Source organism: Lissotriton helveticus, chromosome 11 (genome assembly GCF_964261635.1).
Source record: "Lissotriton helveticus chromosome 11, aLisHel1.1, whole genome shotgun sequence".
Lineage (NCBI taxonomy): Eukaryota > Metazoa > Chordata > Amphibia > Caudata > Salamandridae > Lissotriton > Lissotriton helveticus.
In genome coordinates, this window is record NC_136072.1 from 51,612,413 (window position 1) to 51,633,976 (window position 21,564).

At 41.9% G+C, this 21,564-nt stretch overlaps 1 protein-coding gene across 2 annotated transcripts in view; it reads left to right on the plus strand.

Moving 5' to 3' along the window:
• DIS3L2 (DIS3 like 3'-5' exoribonuclease 2) overlaps positions 1 to 21,564 on the plus strand; it is an 879,376-nt gene that overhangs the window by 360,849 nt on the left and 496,963 nt on the right. For both annotated transcript variants that reach the window (XM_078666543.1, XM_078666544.1), the window contains one exon: positions 16,225 to 16,472. In XM_078666543.1, the coding sequence (XP_078522669.1) occupies positions 16,225 to 16,472 (248 nt within the window). The remainder of the gene's footprint in view (positions 1 to 16,224; positions 16,473 to 21,564) is intronic.

Consider the following 21,564-nt stretch of genomic DNA (forward strand, 5'->3'; position numbering starts at 1 on the left):
TTTACATGCTAGAACTACGCAGGCAACACGCAGCTACTATTGAAACTGGAAAGTTTCAATGACACCGAAAAAGCCAAAATCTTCAGTTGTTTTCTGGCTGTTGACCAACGGATGACATCGAGCCACTACTTCACATCCACAATAAACCAACAAGAACAGGTACAAGATGAAAGAATGGTACAAATATCAAAAACATCAATCTCGGATACTACTCCCCATGGGATAAATTTGAAGGCCAATGACCTCCTAGAAAGAGAAGCTCCAAAGAAACAAGTCTCTAATGCCGCAAATCCAGAAGACTCACTGAATGGGGGTACCAACCAGCTAAGAAAGATCCTAGTAGGCACAGCAGAAGAGACCGAGCCACGCTGTCTAGAGCAGAATGAAATAAACATGCAGAAAGAGAATCAACTGGCAGATTCTCCCTCATTCATCACTTAATACAAGAAAAGGCAGTGTGCCCCAACAGGGAAATATCAGGTTCCACATTCAAAACCATAATAAGTCCAGTACAGAGGATGTTAAGCAAGCAGATTTATCTTGGGTAAAAACTGGTTCAGTGACTAAATATCGAGGGACAGAATATCGACTGCCCAAAATATCGACTCAAAAATATCAAGGAATATAGAATCCCTATCTACAAACAGGTAAGTACTAAAATATCGAGTACAAAATATCGAAAGTTAAACTATAGTTAACTAAAATATGGTATTTTTTAAATGTATTAAAAATAATATAAAAGTAATTAAATAATAAACACAATTAAATAAAACATAGTTAAAATAATGTAAAGAAGCTTAAAATGTAAAAATAATAAATGTAATGTAAAGAAACATAATTTTTTAAATATATATATTTACTTAATAATAAAAATTATTAATCTTAATTATAAAATATTTAAAACATTATTACAAATATACTTACATATAAATAAACCCTTTTATCCAAATATAAAAATTAATAATATATAATAATTTAAATAAAGTAATACGTTTTATGTTAATAATTTTCACTACATTAAATATAACACAGTTAAAAACATTACATAGCTAAGGGAATAAAATTAGTATTCACACTCCAACAATTGCAAAAGTAAAGAATTTGTTGAATAGTGGGAGGGTAAAAATTACTATTCCCACTCCAGTAAGTGCAACAGTAGGCAAAGCGTTGGATAGCGTAAGGATAAAAATTACTATTCCCACTCCAGTGAGTGCAACAGTAGGGAAAGTGTTGGATAGCGTAGGGGTAAAATTTACTATTCCCACTCCAGAGAGTGCAGCAGTAGGGAAAGCGTTGGATAGCGTAGGGGTAAAAATTACTATTCCCACTCCAGAGAGTGCAACAGTAGGGAAAGTAATGATTTAATATTTAAATAAAAATACATTAATTATCAATACCAATCAAAAATTAATTACCAATCACAAAATACTAAATAATTAAGTATAAATACCAGTACATTTTATTTATTAAAAATTACCTATTAATAATTAACAATTAATTTTCAATGCCAAAAATGTAATAAGTAATAACTAAATGACCAATTAATAATTAACAATAAATTATTTATCAATACACAAATAATTTCAGTAATTATTTAATAAAAATTACATTACTTCCCATCCTATTCCCTCACAACCCACTCCAAATAATACATGAATACAATTAACATATTTATCAATTAAACAATTAAAATTAATTACCAATTAATAAAAATTAAGTAGCAATTAATAATTAACAATCAATTAATTATCAATACATATAAATAAAAATAAATATTTACTTAATTACAATTAAATTACTTCCTACCCTATTCCCCTATAAACCCACAACCCGCTACAGAACTAAAACACAACATTAAATAAAAAATTCATAATTCATCAAAATTAATATTTACTTTACTGTAATTAAATTACTTACTTCACTACAGAATTAAATTATGCAAAAATTAAATAACATAAAATTAATTACAAAAATAATATATAATTTTAACACATATACTAGCATACATAACACTAAAATAAAATTAGATATTATGGAAATCGATATTTCTCACCTCAAATTCGATATTCTATACAACTGTATTATGGGAATTCGATATTCTGACCTCTCTATATTTTTGATTCGATATTCTGGACAGTCGATATTTCAAATTCGATATTTTGGGTGTTTACGGGTAAAAACTAGAGAGATCGAGCCATGCTGCCCAGAGCGGAATAAGACGAACAAACAAGCAGATTTGTCTTCATCTCATATCTCACCACGTAAGGCAAGAAAGGGCAGCAACCCCCAACAAGGAAACCTTGATTTCACACCCAAAACTTTACCATGCCAAGTACCGTGGAAGACAAACAAGTAGACTCATCTTGCGAAAAAATTCGAGAGCAAAGATCTTTAATGCAGCAAATAATTTTAACACCAGAATATGAATCACAGGGTCAGCATGATATTTTAAATAGGGGCAACATATTAAAACTGTTAGCAGAAATTCCAGGCTTAAAGCATTTAAACTCAACAAACCTTCTGCTGTAGAATTCCTTTTAATAGGGAAACAAAAAAAGCAAGGAACAAACTATTACTACGTGGCAATCAGAAGAAGTCAAGCTCATTATAAACTTTGCACAACAATTTGAAGCATGGGGCATAAAACTATCCAAACAAATCATTCCACGCTACCCCGGATCCCCTTATTGGAAATTCCTCCTACAAAGCAAAACAAGGGTCAAGACAAATACAGGAGAGGCCATAGGTGTATTCGGTGCTGCAGAATGCAAAAGGGCGAATTCCAACTATTCCAACGAGGAGTGACACATTCAGAGGCCAGAAGGCGAGTACAGGAACAGATCAAAGTCAACGGAGTTGGCTCCTAGGCACCCTCTATAATATCAAGGGTGATTGACCCATGAGAAGACAAACATGTAAACTTAACAATGGAAATATCCACCTGCTCTCATGGAACATACCCGTAGCAAAAAAAGGCTAGAAAGTGGCAGGCCTCCTCGAGGCTGGGAAACATGTGACCTCATTGCCCTCCAGGAGACATGAGCGTTGGATGATCTACCCATTGTAGGTTTCATACACTACACTACACTATAACCGCAGAAAAAAACGAGAAATATGGCCGGTCGAAAGGGGGCCTGGCAGTCTACGTGTCCACAGCACTAAGCATCAAATCGGAACAGATAGCCTCCCCCGGATCCTGTATGCAATTAATTTAATTTACTCAATAGATCTCAGATAAACGGAGACCAGTGCTGCTGATTAACACACATGCCCATCCAAAGGCAAGTAAGAAAAAAGCTCATAACGCCCTACTAGTTGCCACAATCTTGAATATAAGATGCACTCATCCCTCGTGGGATATAGTGCTGACAGGAGACTTTAATTCTAATCTAATCTACTCCCGGACGAAGAGGAGAAACTTGCAGTTGACAACATATTCTGGAATGTTCATCCTCCATAGGAACTAAAGACAACCTCTCCTCATTATATAGGCCAACACCTGGTGAAGGCATTAGAGTATTTGGGAATGAGAGTCATAAATGGCAGATCGACGGAAGATACCCCTCCAAGCACATATACTATTGAGTGAAGGCACGATCCGGACTTGATTATACAGTATTTTCACTACCATTGATGCCCCTTATCTCCCAATTCTCCATTGAAAACACCACCAGGAGTGACCACTCCTATCAACACATTCACTTCAACCTAAATTTCCCCAAGCATCAGGCTAATCCAGTAATGGAGGGAAACATCTATTCAATTGATCTAAAGCGCCTTAAATGGACAAACAAACCCTTACAGGAGCTACAAAACACAATAAAAGAATTTATAAAAGCGAGCAGGGATGAGTGTCCAAATACAATACAAGCCTGGACAAACATCATATCAAAATTAACATAATTATTGTCGGGAAAACAAAAACCGGTATCCAGAAACAAAAACTGTAACAAACTAATGAGTGAAGTTCAAATCCAGAAACACGAAGTACAGAAAGCCATCAGGAAATTAAAAACAACAGATCCTGCTCAAACAGCAATGGGCACTGCACGTCAGCGGAGGAAAGAATACAACAAGAAGTTATGGGAAGATAATAGAAATGAGAGATTCTGGTAAAAAAATATTTTTTAGTGCTAAGCAAACCAACTCCAGCACCTTTTTGGAAATAATAAACTATCTGAATAGACCAGTGAATGCCTAAACTTCAAATGTACAAGAACACGATTGAGCCAATTTTCCAACAAGAAGATTCAAGGAGATCATAACTCCCGAACAACTGTTGCTGAATCACCTGGTTGGCTTTTATCAACGAGATCTACCAACGGCAATAGGAAAAGGAGAAAACTCCAGCTGCAGAAAAGATGGTATTTGCAGTCTAAAGGAAAAAACTGATTAGTCAACTTATTTAGCTGATGAAATAATCAACACGATTCGGAAAGGCAGAGGAGAGGGAGCGCCAAGGCTTAATGGCATCCCTTAAGCAATTCTTAATTATGATCCAACTTTCTGGAGCGAAAATCTAGTCACACAATTTAAAGAAGTTGAGCTACTAAATCAAATTCGATCAAGTTGGCAAGGCTCAATTATTACGCCGATCTACAAAGGTGGAGATAGTACAAACCCGTCAAATTATAGGCTAATTGCCCTATTAGATGAAGAAGCAAAGTACTACACCTCTCTGATCTTGGCAGACCTGATTGATTGGCCAGACAAGCTTAACTTGATTCCTATTAAACAGACCGGTTTGAGAAAAGGGATTGAAATGATCACAGATATTCCAACGCTCTCACTAATAGTAGAAAAATGCAAGCAAAGAAACAACTGCACCTTTGTTTCATAGATCTAAAGGCAGCCTTTGACAGCGTGGATTGTCACCACCTGTGGAAAAAACGGAGAGCTTGGAACATCCCATATAGAATACTACGAGGTATACTGTTATTTTACTCCCAAGCATGGATACGAATAAAGTTGGGCGATGGCTCCAGATTATCAAGAAAGCTGAATACAAACAAAGGCTTAACACAAGGATGTGGGTTGGTGCCGCACCTTGTCAATCTTTTTATGTCTGACCTAACACAACGGCTTGATAAGATCAACTCTCATTCACCACAATTGGGAAAGCTATCATTTTCTCATCTCTCGTATGTAGATGATGTGGTGTAAATGAGCCTAACTAAGGTTGGTCTCTGAAGGTCACTCACTGAAATGATGGAATATATAACAACTAACACACTAGAAATTAATACATCAAAAAGTAAAACAATGCTCATCAGCAATTGTCCTAACACCAAGCAGAACATCTGGCTTGACGGAAAACGGCTAGAGGAAGTAACCAGTTATAAATACTTGGGATTTTACATGGATAATAGATGGAATCAGCAACAGCAAAAATGATGTCACAGAGAGCCAGGATATTAGCTTTCGCTTTTAGGACCCTGGCAAAAAACTGAAGGGGCCGTCCTACAAACCACTGCTTACCGTGATAGTGGCAAAAATGCTACCAGCAATATCTTATGCCAGCATTGCTTTACACTGTAAAGAATCTGTCTTTTTGAATAAACTGTTAGCTACAACCTACAAAAAGGTCTTTCAGATCCACCAGTCTCTTGAATTTGGGCTTACAAATGAAACAATAGGGAGAATGTATACCACAATAAAGCTCTGGTATCGGCTGAAACCGAATACAGCGTGCTCCCTACTCATGGGACAGAACTGGAAAATGACAAAAAAATCAGTATACAATCAAGATTTCCAAAAAGCGTTAACAACTACCTACACTACCCAGCTATGAAACCACAATCTCCCTTTTTCTACTTTAAAAAAAGTCATAAACAAAGCGGCAAAACCCCTTACCAAAAAACAACTTCAGCTTTAGATCGCACACCTGGATGGTGATTAAAAATTACAAGATTCTTGCACCAGCACCTTACTCTTAAGCATTACATTTTTGGTACATCTAAGAAGCCAGCTGATGGCCCTACGCTTTGGGAAACTACCGTCCATTGCGGGCCAGCCAAGCTGGATACATAAAGGGCCTACAATATGGCGACTTTGTGGCAGCAAGAAATGAAATGAAAATGAAATGAAAAGAATCTTGTAACGTGCAACTAAGCCCGAAGGCATCAAGGCGCCTAACAGCAAATCCATGAAAACAAATGAACAGTAACTACGGGTACACCCTTGCAAACAGCCATGTTTTCAGTGCCTTCTGGAACAGCAAAATGGAAGACTGAGATTTAATTTCACATGGAAGGGTATTCCATAACTTAGGGGCAATTGAAGAGAAAGCCCTACCGCCCCATTAACTCCTACGGAAGCGAGGTACCACCAGCAGGCTCCTTGAGGAGGAGCGTAAGTCTCTGCCCGGTACATAGGATAGCAGCAGTTTCTTGACACCCCCGCACCCTTACCGGAGAGTGCACCGTAGGTCAGGCAGAGCGTTTTAAAGATGATCCTTGATTCAATAGGAAGCCAGTGTAAGGCCTTCCTGGCTGCCGTTGCTGACGCTAATCTAGGAGCGTCCAGAACAAATTTGGCTGCCGCATTTTGGGCAGTCTGAAGACGCTGTATCAGGCTCTTATTCATACCGGTGTACAAGGCGTTACAATAATCAAGTCGCGAAGCGACAAGTGCTACAACCACTTGCTTCCGCGCCTGAGGAGACAAATAATGTGTTTTTTTTCGGAGTATTTTAATGATACCCCAGCAGGTAGCAACTGTTCTGTTCACCTGCAAAGTCATGGAGAGGGCGGGTCAATCAGAACTCCCAAGTTCTGTGCCGACTCCGTAGGAGTAGGACAGGTCCCCAACGAAGGCGGCCACCATTTAGGTGACCAGATGTTATTGTTTGGGCCAAACACCAAAATCTCAGTCTTCTCACCGTTCAACTTTAGTGAATTATAGATCATCCACTGGGACACTGCTTCCATGCAGTTCCTAAAGTTGAACGGTGACGAGTTACCCAAATGGGAGAGGGACACCAAGATCTGTGTGTCATCAGCATAGGAGACTACCACCATCCCAAAAGATCTAACCAGCCTGGCAAGTGGGGTCACGTAGATGTTGAACAGGGTCGGACTTAATGCCGACCCCTGTGGAACCCCACATTGCACAGGCAGGGAAGGAGATAGGAACTCTCCCAGCTTAACCCTCTGTTCCCTCTGGTCCAGAAAGGAGGCCAGCAGACTCAAAGCCGCCCCTTCCACCCCTATCTCCCTCAGGCGAGATGTTAAAACAGAAGGGGATAGGGTATCGAAGGCGGCTGTCAAGTCCAAAAGGACCAGGACGGTGGTATGTCCCTGGTCTACCTCCATGCGGATGTTGTTCAGTACGACCGTAAGGGCTGACTCGGTACTATGGTGCCTCCTGAAGCCATGTTGGGATTGATCTAAGAGACCCGAGGAGTCAAGAAGTGCCGCCATTAAGATAGGTCTCCAGCATCTTCGCCGGAGCTGGAAGCAGAGAGATGGGGCGTAAATTCTTAAGCACCTCGGGATCTAATGTAAGCTTCTTTAGGAGGGGTTTGACCACCGCACTCTTCCATTGAGATGGAAAAATGCCCTCTCTCATAGCCCTGTTCATGATGTCTAACAATAAGGGCAGTAAGGAGTCTCTGCACTCCTTCAGGACTGTAAGGGGGCATGGGTCCAATGGGGACCCCGACCTTGTCTTATTTAAAAGCAGGTCAAGCTCCTGATAGGATAGAGGCGGAAACTCAGACAAACTCATAAAGGTGGTAGGGGAAACCTCCTCCGAAGGCGGAAAAGAGGGGACGGGCGGAGGAGGGGTAACGGACCTTTGTGATTCAAGATTCGAATAAATGTCCGCAATTTTCGAGTGGAAGAATCCTGCGATTTTATCACAGAATTCCTGGGAGCTTACTATAGGGTCCGGCATCTGTAACATGCAGAGCGAGTCAACTACTTTAAAAAGATCCCTGGGGGAGGAAAGAGCCATTGTCAAGTTAGCAAAGTATTCTTGCTTCACTCTAATGACCTCCACCTTGTACTCCTTCAAGAGTTTCTTGTGTTTATCCCTCTCCTTAAAATTCTAACTCGCCCGCCAAAGCCTTTCTTGCTTCCTGCACCCCTGCCTCATGAGCCTAAGAGGCTCCGAAAACCTGGTTGCAGAAGGTTTCTTTCTCGCAGAGTAGCAAGAAGAAAGGGGAGCCAGCACATCTACTGCTGCCCTAATGGCTTTGGACAATTCAGAAGCGGCTAGATTGACATCCTCAAAAAGATCCGCTTTATGATTTTGCATCAGAGGGGCCAACGAGGCGCTCGTAATCTTCCTGAGGTTCCTCCTGGATTTGGTTTGGCTAGGCACACCAGTCTTCGCATGCATCGGGGCGACCCGGAGCTCCAAAGGAACGGCAAGGTGATCGGACCAGATCAAAGGGATGGGATCGTCTATTTTGAGCCTATCGTCATTAGAAAAAACCGAGTCCATTCATTTAATCTGCATATGTCCCAAACTTTATTCAAGACTAGTCACTTTATTAAGAAAAGCCCTAATCATCAAAGGAATAGGGACATGCAGAGCTGCTATAATGCAAGGGCTAGATCCGTCAGATCCTCAAATGAACTGCAAGCTGATAAACTTTCTCATCCTCCACGACCAGGCTCTGAATATCGTAATTTAATAGGAGCATTGACTTTGACCTCCGTTTAGGACGATATTGGATTTTATCATCGATCAGGAACATTATTGGATGTACAGGAAGACTAACGAGCATGAGGATCAAGGGTGTATATCATAGAATGGGAACATATCTAAATTAAGAAATGTTATTGCACAGGTTAGGAACATAAACTGGTTTACATGAATACTATTGATAGTAACTACTAAGGGTGAATAGCCTAAAATGTGAAATCTTGTTTTCAAAGTATGAGGAAATGTATTGTATTTTTATAATTTATGTGAAAATTTTTAAGGTTTTAATTACCTAAACAATAAAAATGTATTCATTCATTTATTCACTACTTCACATTGAATGCTTCCAAAACTAAAATACTCGCCTGTAGAGACCGGAAACTTATGACCACCCCCGCGCCTGTCCTAATGATGTAAGACATTAAATATTTTTTACGGTGGAGTTAAAAAACAAAAAAAAAAACAACAACAAAAAAAACTAAGAATTAGTTGGCTCTTCCCTACATGACAACTAAACTCACAACTCAACCGTGTAACGCGTCAGTATGTAAAAGACATTAAAACCTCTGCTGTATATATGTGCGTCAATGCGTTTATGTGTGTGCCTACATGTTTACACGCTTACACACATAAATAGATATTCATCTTTGGAGACCTCATTATGGGTATCTATTTAGAGATCTATGGGTCAATATTTCATACAGGGATGGCATCAGTATATGTGTGTGTATGTGAACGGATACATATATGGGTTTGTTTTCTGTCCCTGCACATATTTATATTCAAATAATTCAGCTATTCATATAACAAGAAAGTCGGTCGCGAGGGCTTTAATACTATCACGGCTCGACTATGCCAACTCTCTTCTTAGTGGAACTCCAGCCTTCCTAGTCGCCAGATTACAGATCATTCAAAATGCGACGGCAAAACTTCTGTGCAATGTGCCCAGTAGAGAGAGCGTACGAAGCCATTTGAAGGAACTACATTGGCTGCCGGTGATTCAAAGGATTACTTTTAAAACCCTAACACTAGCATTTAAAGCAGTCAATGATCTTGGGCCTGCCTATCTGAAGAAAAGATTCAGCCGCTACACCCCCACTCGATCTCTACACTCAGCTGATGGTAATTTACTGAGTGTACCCCACTTTCGGCGAGTGCGTCTTGGAGGCCAGTCAACCGTCCTTGCGGCTTCGGCCTGGAACACTCTGCCTTTGTTCTTGAGATCAATCCAGAATTTTGTACCCTTTAAGAAGGCACTGAAAACGCATCTTTTTAGATCTGCTTATTAGACCTTTTAAATTCTTCTGTTTCCTTTTGGCCACCTGCTTGCTTTTTCCTTTCGCGCCAGGATACTCTGGTAGTAACAGAGCGCGTTATAAAACAGCAAAATAAAAAATAAATAAAAAAATAACAAGATATTTATGTTTATACATTATATCCTTAAGTATATCATTGCATTTAGAAAATATGTATTTAGATGGTTGTCTGCATTTATGGTACTGCTCCTTTCTTGGATAGTAAATATGTCGCAGTAGAGTATGCAAATATGATGGAGGGAAGGTGCCTATAATAGAAGCGTACCACAATATATTTGACATTAAAAACATTAAAATATTATGTATATAAACACAACATAAATGGGTGTGTCTAAACATGTAAACTATTACATGTATCTACGGATTGGATGCAGATATGTAGGGATGTATTCCTTGTACATCAGTACTAATTATAATGCTAATATGTGCGAATTTTATGAATTGTACTATACACATATTTAAATCTAGATGTGCGGGTATGTCCGTATACGTGAATCTATGGTTTATTTTAGTTATAGCAAAAATAAAAAAGTAAATTAAAAAGAACTATATATAGCAATACATTTGAGTGTTTTGCATTACGTATATATGTATGCCATAGTACATAATAAATCCATCATATTTACATAACATATAAATGGTGAAGTGTGTGTATATATGGCTTTACTCTTCTTTCTATGAAAATGTGTATTATAATATCTAAATCTGGAAAGGTACCTTTTGGGCTTTCCAACTTATTTTAAAATAAAAAACACTAGCTTTGTATACTTGGGCACAAGATACAAGGGCATATTAAACAATGTACATTGCTGCTTCTGTGTACATATGGGTGTATGAATATATAAATATATATATCATATCACTGCATGTTTAGATCTGTGTTTGGCTCTATAACTGATGTTAATTTCAGTTATGAAATGAATAAAAAAAACTATGACCTTCATCATTTGTCCCATGATCCCATCCCTCCTCTGACTCATCCCAACACTGTCTGACTACTAAGAACACCCAAAGATCTTTTTCAAACTTCTCCTCCTTTTTAGACAATACACCCATCTAACGTGCACATTTCCAATACTCCTAATAACATCTTACAACTTCCCTTTTGTAATCTACTCCCACCATTCAGTCCCTACTCAAAACACTGTAAACACATAAGAACTTAAGAGGATAAATTTAACAAACTTACTACAACTAATCCACAAGGAAAGGTAGAATTGGCAAAGAAATAGGTCTCGCCTATGAGAGCTATTGGCTTTGGCTATGTTTTGTAGGCATGCTGTACAGCAGCGGGCATACTTTGCATTGTGGCTAAAACTAATCTAAAAAACACTGTGATGCAGCCAGAACCAGTTTGGTTTTTTAAAGTTGTTTAGCACTGGATGCCACATAGTACTTCTTTTAGTATTATTTTAGCGATGCTGTTCAGCTGACGCTTTGCTGTGCAGCATGGCAGCAAATCTTGCCAAAGTTGGCAATGCCTATGCTGTACAGCATGATCAAAAGGCAATATCAGAGCCTGCCAATGTGTTTTCGGTATCTGAATAATACCCTAGTGATTCTAGGCACATCACTTAATCTTCCCATGCGTGAAAAAGAAAATATGAGATTTGTCACAAAAAGTTCTATCACATAAAGAAAGCAATTGGACCATGTTCAAATCTTAGTGGAAATATTCTAGGAAGCAGATAACGTTTGTTGTCACTATAAAAGCCCTTAAAATCTATTGTCACAACAAACATCTAATTAAAAGGAGAAAAGGGCTTCTTTGAAGTGCGCGTGACATAGTAAAACGTAGCTGTAAATGCCACGAGATGGCAGGGAAGAAGACAAATTTAAACTAGTATCTCAATCACAGCACCATCAGTGGAAGGACAGCAATTGAGCTTAAGCAATCAGTACTTGGTCCATGCTCCAGCCGGAAGAAGTGAAGCCAGCACATGCTGGCCAATTAGAAGGCAGCAAATAAGAGAAACAATGAAGCCAGCAAACGTTAAGCAGTGGGTGGGTTGCAAGCCGCTTGTTGTATACAATATCTCTCGCAAGCGAGAGCGCATACAGTGCATGCCTGGTCGCAGGCGAGACCAAAAAAGAAAGAACATCCTACAAATGTACTAAGTATTCAACTTTAATCTTTGGTTCTAGAGTAGCGGGTTTTTCACTGCAATGTACCACAGTAACTCATCGGTTGTAGTAAGTGCTATAGAAATACAATATACAATTACTATTTGTGGAGATTATAGCGTGCTCTTAACTGAAAAAGAACAGCACAAAGGATAGGCTGAGAACTGTTCACAGCAGCACCTATGATTCCAAGGTTGATGAAGGTGGATAGTCTGGTGCTTGGCATTGTCCAGTGCCCCTAAGAGGTGGAGAAGTATGAGTTGTAAAGCAAGGTAATGGTAGCTGGCCAAGACTATGAAGTTGCATCCATGAGTAATGGTGATTTATTTCAAGTCTTTTTGAGGGGAGTGGAAGTAGGGAGATGGGGCGATAGATTGCAGTAAGTAGCAGGAATTGATTACTTTGTGGTTTCTATTTGTGGTTTTTCTAACCTGGACAAGGCTGCAGCAGATTTGAAGAAGTTACAATAGGTGTTTCTTGTGAAGTGGTTGCAGAGAGATGCCAGGAATGATGTTACATTAGAAGAGTGGGGTAGTGGTTGGTGCTTTGGAGAGTTAAAGTGTGATGCTGCACACGCAGGGTTGACTGATTTTGAGAACAGTAATTTACTCTGGGAAAGAAGTGTGAGGGAAGGCAAGACGCATGCCAAAGGGAGTGGGAAGTGTGGGTGAAATCAATGTTTGGAGGTGGTGGGCTTGTCAATAGTGCCACCAGTTTTGTTCTAGTACCAGAGATTTTAGAGGGGCCCTTTGAGGCAAAGTTATGCACATAGACTGATGAACGTGTGACCAATATGCAAGACCAGGATTGAATAGTTTTGATTACACTGGCAAGCCTTTATGGGTTAGAACCTAGACAGGATGTGAAGTTCTGTCAGTAAGAAATTTTGGCAGGGGTGAGGGTGAATTTGAGGGTGATCAAGGCAAGGGGTGAGGGTGAATATGAGGGTGATCAGGGCATGTTCATAGTTCTCAAGATATCATTTAGCTCTTTGCTTTTCAAATGTACTGCTGCATTTCGGCTTTCAAAGTATTAGAGTGGACTGCGATGCAGGGCTTTGGGTGAGAGCCAGCAGGGCGAATCTTCAGAACTGAGAGTCCAGTGTCGTCCTCGGTGTGTTATCAAATGTCAAAAGATGTGGAATTCAGTAAGGGTTCTGGATCTAGATGAAGATCTAGAATTGGGGTGTAGTGATATTGACTGACATTTTATGATGCCAAGGTCACAGGGAGATGGGCTGATGGGATTGTAGAATGAGTGAGTGTGTTTAAATCAGAAATCTATGTAGTGGCATTCTGTACAATTGTGTAGGGGATGGAAGGGTGCTTTCCACTGAGTGGGTAAAGAGAACTGGGTTAGTGTTGTGGTGCCCTACCATGATGAGTGGCATGGAGTGTCACAACAATCTCCAGTTCATCAAGGAAGGTGCCAGTGTTAGTTGGTGGGTGGTAAATAGCCATACCAAGGACACTGAATGGTGTAACGTTTGCAGCGGATTGCTGGTTGAGCACGTTTCGGACTGATCAATACTTCTGCCACGTCTTCCCTGTGAAGTCTGAGTTGGTGAGAATTAAAGTGGTCACTAATGTAGGTGGCTCTGATGCAGGTGGGAAAGTGAATCCCACAGAGAGATCAGAATTGGGCAGAGTGCTGAGGGGTGTTCTTTGTACGCGATTGTGTGCTTTATGTTTAATTGAGGTAAGTAGATGATGACAAAATAGGGTACAAGGGTCAGCATGGGGTTTGGGGTGCCTGGCAATGGGTACGAAATGTTGAGGCGGTTAAGAGCCTGAGCCATGATGTCCCAATAATTTAGGGAGCAGTAGGCATGATTGGAGGATGGCCCTGGTAAGGGGCATAACGTTCTTCTGCAGTTTATGGGAATACAATGTGGAAGGCTCTGACTATTGTGTGACTGGGATCTGGGGATGTAGTAGGATTAAGAGAGTAGATATGCAGGGTGTACTTGGGGCAACATTGGTGTAGCTTGGGATTATGAGAAGATGGTGTATAGCAGAGCGGCACATGGCCTATGCATCCATCCACCAAGGAGACAGAAATTAATATTTGGCAGTAGGCTAGAGTAGCAGTATGTGTATTTATGTGAATCAAAGGTACTGCAGGCAAACCATTAGGAGAACATTGTGAAAGGTATGGCTGCTGTTGACAGGACTCTGCTGCAGTATTGAGGCAACAGATAATCACATTCTTTATTATTGTTCTGGTTGTTTGAGGATCAAGAAGGTATGAATGTTACAGTAGGTGCTCGGCAGGAGTGAGCTTTTCTATTAATAGTCAAGCTAGAACCGCATCCTTTGAGCAACTATCTCGTTGGGAGCGAATCACAGCCTTACTTTGCTAGATGACTGCTCCTGGGCTTTGCAAGATGTCTTCAATACTAAGAAAGACTTGCATATTGTTAAACGCAAGGGCCTTATCCATTTAAACTACTCAGTATTTTCAATGTCTCCTCCCTTAGAAGCACCAACATGAAATCTGGAGCAGCTTAGGCCACCTGGCACTGCCCGCTCAAAAAGGCGACCACTTTAGGCCCTGGACTGATTTCAGTGATAGTGGAGAAGTGTGGCTCAATGGTTAGAGCGGGAGACCCTGATGCAGAGGTCTAGCCCGGTAACAGGGTTCAATTCCCCGCCTCGGCGGGTCTTGGGCTCAAAATTCCACGGACCTGATAATTCCCGCCTCGGTGCCTATTCCAATCATGGAGTCCCACTCTGCAACTCTGGGCAATAGCTTGCTTAATCTCCACAACGGCCCCCACAACGCGAAGGATGCCTGGCTTCACCTTGGGGGTGCCCAGGAGTGGCCACCTCACAGGGAAAGCCAGGATGGGTTCCACAGCGGTATTCGTAGAAGCGCCTTGAGACCCTTGCGGGTGAGTAGTGCGCTATACAAGTATCAATTTACAATTTACATAGTTCTAGTGAGCTGCAAACACTCACCGCCCTACAGACTGGTCTACAGAATCTACATTATTTTTACAACATGGAAACCAAACTGTAGCTCTATATTTTGGACCAGGGTATTTCATGGTCTTGTAGGGGTTTCTAAAGACCAAAAGTGAATAACCACTGTGATATACAGTTTATCTAGCGAGTCTAGCAGTCATGGCTAGAACAGAAAGGTTCTAGTCTTCAAGCTTTTGTCTTCTATACAATGTCTGGTCAATGTTACGCCCAAGTAAATAACAGTTGACAACCTCCAACTTCAGAGAACAATCATTACCGGTGTGATAGTAAATAAATCACTAATAAATTAAGTTGTTCTTCTAGCTTCTGTTCCAAATGTACACATTAAACAGTAGGCGTTCATTTAGTGCATGTGTAATTAGCTACATGATTATGCCACCTCTACTTTAATCATACTGTTGCAATACCTCCACCCATCCATCTTTTGTGTTGATCTAACCACTTGGCTGTTGATGTTAACAATGTTTTATAGCTGTCAGATGTTAAGGTGCATTTTGTTAGTGTGAGTTACTGCCTCCATGGGAGAGATCTCATGTCTCGGACTTGTGTCGCCTGTGTAAATCGGGCAAGGAGGACATTGTCCACGTGATATGTATATGCCCGAGTTTAAGGGATCTGAGGCACAACCTACTGCTACCATTTTTTAGATCACATGCTGTTCGTACCTATAGGCAGGCAGTTAAACTGTGTTTCACCACCAGCAACCTCAAACTGAACTGCCAGGTTGTGAAGTTCTTTGACCTATCAAAGGAAAGACTCAATCACACTTGAAAGACTCATTGGGACTTAGTAACAACCTAGAATTGACCACAGTAACTGTTGCATTTTTAAAAGAAAGTTAAATTACTTTTTATTGTTATATGGCTTTTATACTTTTGTAAAGATTTTAATTAATCATATACAAATAAATATTACCTAGTGTGAGTTGTTTTCTTGAAACTGAGTCATTCTCACTGTTGGATGACTAAGAATAAGGCAAATTTTGAGTGGTCCAAAGCTCAACTTGATGCTCAGTGCAATGGAGTTACCATGAAATATGTAGTCAGTTCAATGAACACAGCAGTAAAAGTCATGGAGAGTACATCTTTTGTGTGCACCTTCGCTATGCTGATTCCTAAGATGTTCCCTCTTGGTCTGTTTCGTAGGTGGTGTATATACTGGAGAAGAAGCACTCCAGAGCTGCCACCGGCTTCATCAAACTACTGGCTGATAAAAACAGCGAGCTTTACCGAAAGTTTGCCATGTTTTGCGCTGTGGACCATCGCGTGCCAAGGATGTATGTGCCACTGGCCGACTGTCCTGAAAACTTTGTGTCCAGACCAGAGGACTACACAAATACTCTCTTCATCTGCCGTATTGTCGACTGGAAGGAAGACTGTAACTTTGCTCTTGGGTATGCGCCTGCTTCAATATGTCCGTATCAACCTGTTCACTCACTCCTCTCGCTATATTGGCTGTGTAATAAAAGAGTACCTAAATGTATCCCTGAGATAGTGATTGGCAGAAATGGCATACAGGAACTAATTATTTGAACAGACAATGCCAGACATGCTTTAAAGTGACAAGAAGGTAATTGAGTTTTGCATAAGTTTAGACTTGGGTGTACTGTGTGCATCTGGTTTTGTCTACCTCCTAGTCTCTTCGGACAAAGTGTTAACCCACTGGACAGAAAAATTATCTCTTGAGGATGTTAATCCCTACAAATGTCCGCAGAAAAAAGCAGGTAGTCACAGAAGCAGCCGGTGTTAGAGGAGAATGGCAGGGTGAGGAGGGGAGATGATGGAAAAAAGTGGAAAAAAAGAACTTGCCCGCTGCATAGCCGGTCGACTGCTCCTCTTGTGGCTCCACTGCAGGCACAGGCTCCCAGACTCCCCTGTTGCCAATCCTGAAGCTGCTCTCATACAAGAGAGCAGCTTCAGGATTGGGCTGAGCGCAGATGATTTGCGCTTCCAGTGAGACTGAGAGCCTCTGCTTGCACTCAGCTGTGTTGGAGACCGCTTCAGTGCGCATGGCCGTTTGCCCGGCCTGAGACGGTCGGCCAAACCATCATGCGCACTGATATCTGATCAAGACTTCTAGCTGCAGATTCCTTACCGTAGAATTTCCAAGGAGTCAGGCTGGATCTGGAAATGTTTGCTTGAGCAATTCCCCTTGCACGGGCAGTTGGGTGGCTCCATTTGTCTCCACGTGGCGTTGTCGGCATAGTTAATGAATTTGTGGTTACCTATGTAGGTTCCACCCAGGAGCGCCTTCAAGGGACTTTGTTTTAGAAAAAATTATGTAGTTATTTGTATTGGATCTACTTAGCGGGTGAGTCTAATCAGAATAGACACCCAATTGTCATTTGACAAAATCAATAAATGAATATATAAAGCACAACACACAGGGATATCTTTTGAAAATACAAAAATATGTATATATATCTAGATCAAGTAAAAAGGAGTGCATATGAACAATGAATTCAGCAATAATTCATGAAAGAGGTGAAATCAAATGTGTTCTATCAATTCATGAAGAAAACATCTATTTCAAACGAAATATCAGTGACATATCTCCTAATAATAATCACATGGATACACTCAATATTTTGGAAGTAGATGATGGATTCGACGTTTCGGTCTTGAGTGGCGTCAGTCCGTCAGACCATCTTCAGGACAATGGAAAATGCATATGAGGAAATACCCTATTCTGAGTTGGACTCAACATGATAAATCCTTGTGGTGGAGCTATATTCATCTCAGCTCTTATGATTATCAGAGCTCTCACTGATACTCAGATTAAAGTCAATCAAGATTTAAGGTGGCAATGTAAAGCTCAGTCCAAATATATTGACTACTCTACTCTTAGTTTACCAACTGTATCTATCAGGAGAAGGGTAAACGCTGGCGTTAGTCCAGAAAACCACGAGACTTACGCCAGCGTTTACCTTTCTCCTGATAGATGCAGTTGGTAAATTAAGAGTGGAGTAGTCAAGATTCCCTCCTATAACTGCCGCCATATATTTGGACTGCGCTTTACATTGCCACCTTACATCTGGATTGACTTTGATCTGAGGATCGGTGAGAGCTCTGATAATCATAAGAGCCGAGTTGAATATAGCTCCACGACAAGGATTTATCCTGTTGAGTCCAACTAAGAATAGGGTCTTTCCTCATATGCAATTTTCATTGTCCTGAAGATGGTCTGACGGACTGGAGCCACTCAAGACCGAAACGTCGACTCCATCATCTACTTCCAAAATATTGATTGTATCCAAGTGATTATTATTCTCATTAGGAGATATGTCATTGATATTACGTTTGGAATAGATGTTTTCTTCATGAACTGTAGAACAAATTTGATTTCACCTCTTTCATGAATTATTGCTGAATTCATTGTTCATTTGTACTCCTTTTTTAACTTGATCTACTAATATATAAATATTTTTGTATTTTCAAAAGATATCCCTGTGTGTTGTGCTTTATATATTCATTTATTGATTTTGTCAAATGAAAATTGGGTGTCTGTTCTGATTAGACTCACCCGCTAAGTAGATACAATATATAACTACATATTTTTTTCTAAAACAAAGCCCTTGTAGGCATTTTTACCTGTAATTACCAGTTTTTCCCAAGCCTCCAAGGGTGTATTGGTTTTCCCCTGTGATTATACTCATCCCAGGCTCGTCTCCCACCTTCAGAATATGGCCAACCTCCTGCATTTGTTGGGGTTCTCTATAAACATGCCGAGGTCACACCTAACTTTGTCTCAGACGCTTTCTTTCATCGGAGCTGTTCTGAACACAGTGCAGTTTGGGGCCTATCCGCCTGAGCAGCGAGTCCAAGATGTTCAGATTATGATTCCGATGTTTCAGCCTCTATCCTGGATTACGGTAACACTGACTCTGAGGCTGTTGGGCTTCATGGCCTCCTGCATTCTGTTGGTAAAACATTCCAGGTGGCGTATGCAGACTCTGAAGTGGGACTTGAAGTTCCAGTGGGCACAGCATCAGGTTAATTTCACCAACATAGTCCAGATCTCGGAGGGAACTGCGAAAGATTTGCAGTGGTGGTTGATAAATCGTGATTGGGTTAAAGGCAGACCCTCACTCCCTTCCCCAACCGATTCACACAGTGGTTACGGATGTGCCACTTCTGGGATGGGACGGCCATCGGGGAGAGGTGGAGATCAGGGAACACTGGACTTCAAAGGAGTTGGGGCTCCACATCAGTTTGTTGTAGCTTTGAGTGATTTGATTGGCATTGAAAGCATTTCTTCCCTCTGTCAAGGGGAAGCTAGTGCAGGTGTTTACGGATAACACCACCGCCATGTGGTTCTGCAACGAGCTGGGCAGGGTGGGGTTGCAGACTTTTTGTCAAGAGGCTCTGCGTCTCTGGACATGGCTGAAACAGCAGGGCATAACCCTGGTGGTGCTTCACCTGACAGGTTCTCTGAACAGCAGGGTGGGCGAGCTCAGCCGTCGATGCCTATCGGGTCACAAATGGCATCTGCAGCCGGAGGTGGCAGAGGGCTCTTTCAGCAGTGAGGAGAACCCTGGTTAGATGTGTTCGCTTCCGAAGAGAACGCGCAATGTCAGCAGTATTGCGCAATGATTTTCCAAGGTGGCTATTGCTCTGCGGCGCTGTTCGTCGGGAGTGGAGCTCAAGCCTGTTGTGCGCCTCTCCACCCATACCATGTCTGCCCAGAGTTCTGAATAAATCTGGGCCCAAGTCATCCTTGTGGCTCCGGACTGAGTAAGGAGAGGCTGGTATCCAGAGCCTCTGAAAATTAGCATCGATGCTCTGTACAGGCTGCTCCTTCGGGAGGACCTTGTGTCGCAGCAACAAGGGAGGGTACTCCACCCGAACCTGTCAACTCTCCGCCTCAATGCGTGGAGATTGAGTGGCAGCTGTTGATGGCTTTTGACCATCCTCCCAAAGTACGTTATGATATTTTGGTGGACAGGCATCCTCTCTCTCTCCCTCTCTCTCTCCCCCTCTCTCCCCCCCCTCTCCCCCCCCCCCTCTCTCTCCCCCCTCTCTCTCCCTCTCTCCCTCTCTCTCTCTCTCCCTCTCTCTCTCTCTCCCTCTCTCCCTCTCTCCCTCTCTCTCTCCCTCTCTCTCTCCCTCTCTCTCTCCCTCTCTCTCTCCCTCTCTCTCTCCCTCTCTCTCTCCCTCTCTCTCTCCCTCTCTCTCTCCCTCTCTCTCTCCCTCTCTCTCTCCCTCTCTCTCTCCCTCTCTCTCCCTCTCTCTCTCCCTCTCTCCCTCTCTCCCTCTCTCCCTCTCGCTCTCTCCCCAAATGTAAATAGGTTCTTGGAAGGGCTGGGTCACTTGTTTTCACCCACGCCCTTTGTCATGTCACAGTGGGACCTTAATTTGGTCCTCACTTTTCTTGTGTGTGCTCCCTTCGAGCCTTTACAAAACGGTCCCCTCCAGGTGCTTACCATAAAGACAGCCTTTCTACTGGCGATAACATCTGCCCAGAGGGTTTGTGAGTTGCAGGTGTGATCATGTAAGCCCCCATACATGATAACTTTTGCATAAAAAGTGATGCTCCACTTCTTCCAAAGCTGGCGACCCCATTCCTTCTGGGTCAATCTATCATGCTGCCCACATTTTTGCTCCCCTGCATTCCTCTAAAGAAGAGTAGCGTCTCTATCATCTGGTCCCAAACAGAGCGTTGCCGTTCCACTTTGACTGCACCAAAGAGTTCCGGGCGGACGACCAACTCTTTGTGGGGTACATGCTAAGAAAGGTCGGATAGTGCAGGAAAGAACCATCCCTCGCTGGGTCATTCTCTGCATGAAGATCTGGTATGCCCCTGGCTACAATTTTGCCCCCTGAGGGATTAAGAGCCCATTCCGCCAGGGGAAAGGCTGTGGCTATGGCCTTGTGCCGGAGTGCCCAAGTCCTGGCCATCTGCCAGGCTGCAAAGTGGACTTCTTTACACACGTTTGCCAAACTACTGCCTGGACAGTCTAGTCAGCATGGACTGGCATTTTGCCTGTTCGGTGCTGCAGGACTTTCTAGTGTGAGGAATTTTGTCTGCAGCCCACCGCAAAGAGGGTATGGCTTGGGTATATTCTAAGGTAAGGAATCTGCAGCTAGACGTCTGTATCAGATGATCAAGTTACTTGCCTTTGGTAACACATTTTCGGGTAGAGACCATATCTAGGTGCAGATTCCTTGCAGACTAATCCATGCCTCCCCGCTATGTGGACTTATTTCATAGGGCTAGGGTAACTCATTTTTGCAGGGCCCTAGTTTTGGTACATACTTACGTCAGTCACTTCATGGCGCTGTGATACTGTCATGGAAAAGTGAAAAGTACGGACGTCCACACGCCTAGGTGGCACCTATATAGGTGACTGCGACATCATAACCGAATCTAACGATGTCAAACTCATCTCGCAGAGCCGAATGGATCCACCCGATGGTGCATGCATGGGGTATTGCTCAAGCAAAAGTTTCCAAATCCAGCCTGACGCCTGGGAAATGTTAACGTAA